Source organism: Eurytemora carolleeae, unplaced genomic scaffold (genome assembly GCF_000591075.1).
Source record: "Eurytemora carolleeae unplaced genomic scaffold, Eaff_2.0 scaffold1602, whole genome shotgun sequence".
NCBI lineage: Eukaryota > Metazoa > Arthropoda > Copepoda > Calanoida > Temoridae > Eurytemora > Eurytemora carolleeae.
In genome coordinates, this window is record NW_019402104.1 from 27725 (window position 1) to 32948 (window position 5224).

The following is a 5224-nucleotide window of genomic DNA, read 5'->3' on the forward strand; positions in this document are numbered from 1 at the left end:
GGTTTGAAGGTTTGAGAAGGTTTCTGTTCTTCACACGATGGATGCAATTGTCTATAAAATTTTGGAGTTAGATGTCAGGAACATATATATATTATACGTCCAACCGAAGCTGGATTGCGGTGTGAAAAAATGTACGAGGTATCTGCACAGACTAATGTATTGTTTGAATAGTCAAGGGTCATGAAGAGGGGTTGGTTAATATGAATATCAGGTTTGGGTACACATTTTACAAAAAACATCTTGTGTAGATAATGATGAAGATTTTTTGGTTCAAATTGCTTATTAATTACTACGTCAACCAACCAATTTTCATCAAATTCAATCAGGAAATCCATACAAGTGTAGGCAATGATAGTTCTAGGAAAAAAGGTTTTAAGAGGGAATCTTTCATAGTCATATTCTGGAATTCTTAAATAGTTTTTGATTCGTGATAAAATATGGGGTACAGAGGGAGCATATAAATAAAGTGCCTTCTTATTGTGAGAGGTTTCGTTATGATAATCACAACAAACAAAATGCGCGTAGATTCTTGTAATTAAACGTTTGGGTAAATTTAATTGTAAAATAAATTGAGTGGTTGATATCACAAAATGTTTAGCCCACAAAGGAATATTTTTGTGAATTTCCATAATGGCAAAAGTTTGCAAGGACATGAGAGAGGGAGTCCTCATAATTTGCGCGCTCAAATCGTTTGTGCAGCAGTTTTTAAAAGAGCCAATTGGGTTGGGGGATAAAATGGTTAAAAGATTTAGGATTTGAGAACATTTGGATGCCATTATAAATCTGTGTTAAAACTAACTTCTTTGGTTTCTGAATCAGATTCTGAATCAGAATTAAGAGTTTCTTTTAATTTAGCAGCTCTTGTTTGCATAGAAATAGGAGGCACCTTAGATTTATTCCTTTTAGGCTTGGTTGGAACTGATGTTGGTGTAGAGATATCTAAATCTGTTGGTTCTAATTTATCTTCAGGATTAGATTTCAGAGATGGGTTTAGCTCAGCATCACCTAGATTAAGAGTATTATTATTATCTATGTTACCATTTTCTGGATTAGGTTCTAATACAGGATTCAAATCAGATGGGTACATGGCATTTTCATTTTGTAAATCTTCACTTTGATGTTCTGCTAAAAGTTCATAATCTAAGATATTTCCATTAGGGTGATCTAAAGTGCCTAATTCTCTTAACTTTTCAAAATGTAATCTGTCTAATTTATCAAAGGTATGAACTAAAATATCTCTAACTTCCAAAGGGAGATCAGAAAATTCGGAACTTAACGGTGAATATTTCTTAACCATATTCATATTATAGATGGACTGGAATCCATCTGCTAATCTTTGTAATAGTAGTGTAGTATGTTTGACCTCTAAAACTACATAAGGGTCACTGCTATAATAACTTCTTAAAGGGCGTGAAGCTCCTAAAGTGATTTTCGTGTCTTTCAAGAAAACATAATCTCCTTTTTGAAAATTGTGAACAACTTTATTTTTATCAAATTTTTCTTGAGTTGCAATTTTGTATTCATAAAGTGATTCTCTAACGAATTTTAAAACTATTTCTTTTTCTTTAAACTTTTGTTCTACGTAAGATTTGTGGTTTTCTAGGAGTGGATAAAGTTTTGAGGGGAGAGGTTTCGTGAGATCGGAGTGGTTATGAACCGAGTTCAAACCGTGGAGCATCGTTAACGGAGAATAATTGGTTTTAATGCACACTGTAGAATTGAACTGTTTAACAACTAACGGCAAGATAGTATTCCAATTATACGTATCAAATGTGGTAAGAGTTTTCTTTAATAGTTTTTTAATGATTCCAACAGATCGCTCAGCGATCGCGTTAGAAGTAGGAGAAAGAGAGGCAATTTGAATCTTTTTAATGCCTAGAATTTGTAAAGTTGCTAGAAAGTGTTTTTCACTAAAACACGGGGCATTGTCACTTATAAAATATTGGACAGAAAAGTATTGGAAAATATCATATAAAAGATGGAATAATATCTTATCAGAAGTTTTAGATTTTAACGGATATACACGAATAAAACCAGATAAACCACAAACAATGATTAAAAGATGTTGAAAACCTCCACTAGGGTTAAGGTTTTCAGCTAAATCTGCAAATATTGTGGTAAAAACGTTTTGTGGTAAAGGGTACATTCCAGATTTATGTTTTCTGTTAGTCATATTATTGAGCGCACAAGGGTGGCACCGAGCGGCAAGATTTTTTATTTTTTCTAATTTTTGCGGAAAATAGTAAGTAAACATTAAAGCAGACATTTTGGCTAGGCCAGCATGTGCGTAGGCTAAATGGTAATGAGCGATCATTAAGCCTTCTAAAGATTTAGGGACAACAATACGTTGTACACCTTGGTCAAAACAGTACAATAAACCATTTTGATATTTATAATGTTTGGTTTCAAAAGTCGTAGATTGATTATCGGATTTAAGGCAGTTATTAATTATTTGATTAAATTGAAGTTTTTGTTGTAATGCAATATTTGCAAAAGAAATTCGTTTTTTTAAAGCGTTAATAGGTTCAAGGAGTTTGGTCATATCTTGAACAGTTTTATTAAGGGAAAGTACGACCTGATTTGTGGGTTCAGTTGAGACTACTTTTAATAAATGTAAATTTTTGTTAACAAAATCTTTCCACTCTGGGAGAGAAAAGGTTTTAGAAGAATCTAAATGGTCATCTAAATCAGGAACAGAGTAATTTTTAAAAGGAATTCGTTTAATATCAGAAGTGTCAATTGAAAAATCACGTGATAAATAGTCTGCGATATTTAGTTTTGTATTAACAAAGCGGAGTTTTAAATTAGGATAATCACTATATAGTTTATCACTCCATCTTGCAATTTTAGTGGATGATTTATGAAGAGGGTTAGCAAATAAAAGAAATAAACTCTTAGAATCAGTAATAGCTAAAAGTTCACTATTACCAATTAATTTGTCTAGACCATTTAATGCTAATAAAAGAGCCATCAATTCTAATTCCAATATGGGTTTAGTTAAATAATCATTGGGGATAATTTTAGACCAAAAATGAACAATTTGAAATTTTTCTAATTGTTTAAGATCAAAATCCGAATTTTTGTCAATATAATAAGGACGAAAAATTAAAATATCTGATTTACTGTAAAGGCCTAAAATGAACGGGGGCTTTTCAACATGTGGGTTGAATTTAAGAATTGGGTTTTTTGAGTGAATTTCCAGAGAAGAAATGACGATAATAGTTCGATAAAGAGACAGGGCGAGGGCCGTAAGCAATTCTAAATTATTGTCTAGAGGTCCTTGATTATGAAGGAAATTATTAGTAAAAAGTTTATAATCATTTAAATTATTATGAAATTGGTTTTGTAGGATTTTTTGTTTAATAATAAGACTGTCTGTAGCACGTTGAATAGTGATTTCTCGCATATGAGAAATAGAGAGAAAAGAACATTGATAAACATATTGAATTGACCTAATAGAAATGAAGAGAGAATCGTGAATAGTCTCTTTAGAATAACCTAGGTATGGGCATTGCAAATACGACAAATCGGGGATGGGACTAAATCGTGTTTTAGATTTAGGGAGAGTAGATTTTGGTATAAAGGTGTCATGAAAATAAATATCACAAGGCTGAAAACATAAACGTTTATCATAAATTAGAGCATGCACAGGATCATTTAAACTTAGATAACTGGGAACCACAAGTTTATCAGGTGAAAGAGTAGACACTTGGCCTAAAACTGCGGAAAAACACGAACCTTTAGATGCACTGGCGTCAGTAAATAGAATTTTTGGTAACTTAGGATCCACAATATTGGAGAAAAGCGGAGTTTTTGTAAGTAACGTTTTCATTTCTTCAAAAGCTGTATGATGCACAGGCTTAGGTTCGTATTTTACATTTGCGCCGGTTAAAGGTAACAGAACTTTTAAGGGTTTCATAAGGACATGAGGTGAAGTTAAGCCAAAGGGACATTTTTTAAAGACATATTTACCCAAGGGGCAAGCAAAGGTAGTAATGCAGACTAAACTATAATAAGCCGAAGATAAATCAAATAAAGTAAATAAAGCTTGATTATGTAAAGTGTGTAAAGTAGGATTAATATCAGGAATTAAAGGGACCGGTGAACTGATAACTTTATTTACAATTCTATAGTCGATAACCATACGATAACTTTGTGATTTATCCTTTTTTCCTACCAGATAACAGGGACTGGCAATTAAGTCATGACCGCGGTCATCAGGGGGAACACGTTCAATAATCTGATATTTTTCTAAAAATTCTAAAATTGATCGCATATGTTCTTTTTCTTCCTGAGCTAAATAGTAAACCTTAAGAAATTTAGGGAGGGTTTCATTAGGTTTTAAACATATATGATAGAAACCAAGGCTATCAGACAGGGAGCCAATATCATAGGCGTGCAAACTAACAACAGAAGAATATTTATCAATAAAAATATCTTTAATAAAGGGTTGATGAGCTTTTTCAAAGGTTTCCAATTTAACTATATCATGGATAGTGTTTTCAAGATTAGGTTGCCCATAGCCCTGAGGTTCCTTAATTGTATCCGGGATATCATCAAATACACCATAAGAGTCATCAGAAGTTGATGGGTTTATTAAATTAAAAGGCATATTTTGTAATTTATCTTCAAATGTTTTATTTTCGACAGAGTTCAAGGTAACTTGCTCAGTTTGCAATTTTTCTAATGTATGATCAGATTGGATTATTTTCTAATCAGGGTTTGTATTATATGAAGGATTAAAATTAGATTCATAAGGTGTCAAAATTAAAAATGATGTCAAAGGTAAAACAGGTTGGTTGGTTTAAGGTAAGGATTCTAATAATTTAATTTGTTTAAGAGGAAGATTAGGTGAATGATTCTCAAAATTTAACACTTCATGGACTACAGTATGTGAACTAGTTGAGGTAGACATATCAGTAAGGTCAGAAATGACATCGGAATCGTCTAAAGTTTCCACTTTTCCCTTAATTTTTCCAACGAAACAAACAAACAAAACACGTTTGATTTCAAATAGAAGAAACCAAATGCTGCTCACTCTGGTTAGTCCGGTGTGAGTAGGCATAATATAGACAATGTTTAAATCACTGAAAATATCCGTTTTATATAAAGGGGCTTTATCCGCAACTTTAAGAGATGCATTTAAAGAGATGCATTCCCCCATTGACCATGGTACACTTCAAACATTGGACTTATCATCGACGACAGAGATCTCAGTGTATCA

At 32.5% G+C, this 5224-nt stretch overlaps 1 protein-coding gene across 1 annotated transcript; it reads right to left on the bottom strand.

Moving 5' to 3' along the window:
- Positions 1 to 775: 775 nt before the first annotated feature.
- Positions 776 to 3935, bottom strand: LOC111717853 (uncharacterized; the record flags this gene model as incomplete). The annotated part of the gene is given in 1 exon segment (XM_023493307.1): positions 776 to 3935. A coding segment is annotated over 1 exon segment (3160 nt), but the record flags the coding sequence as incomplete, so codon positions are not given.
- Between the last annotated feature and the right edge of the window lie 1289 nt (positions 3936 to 5224).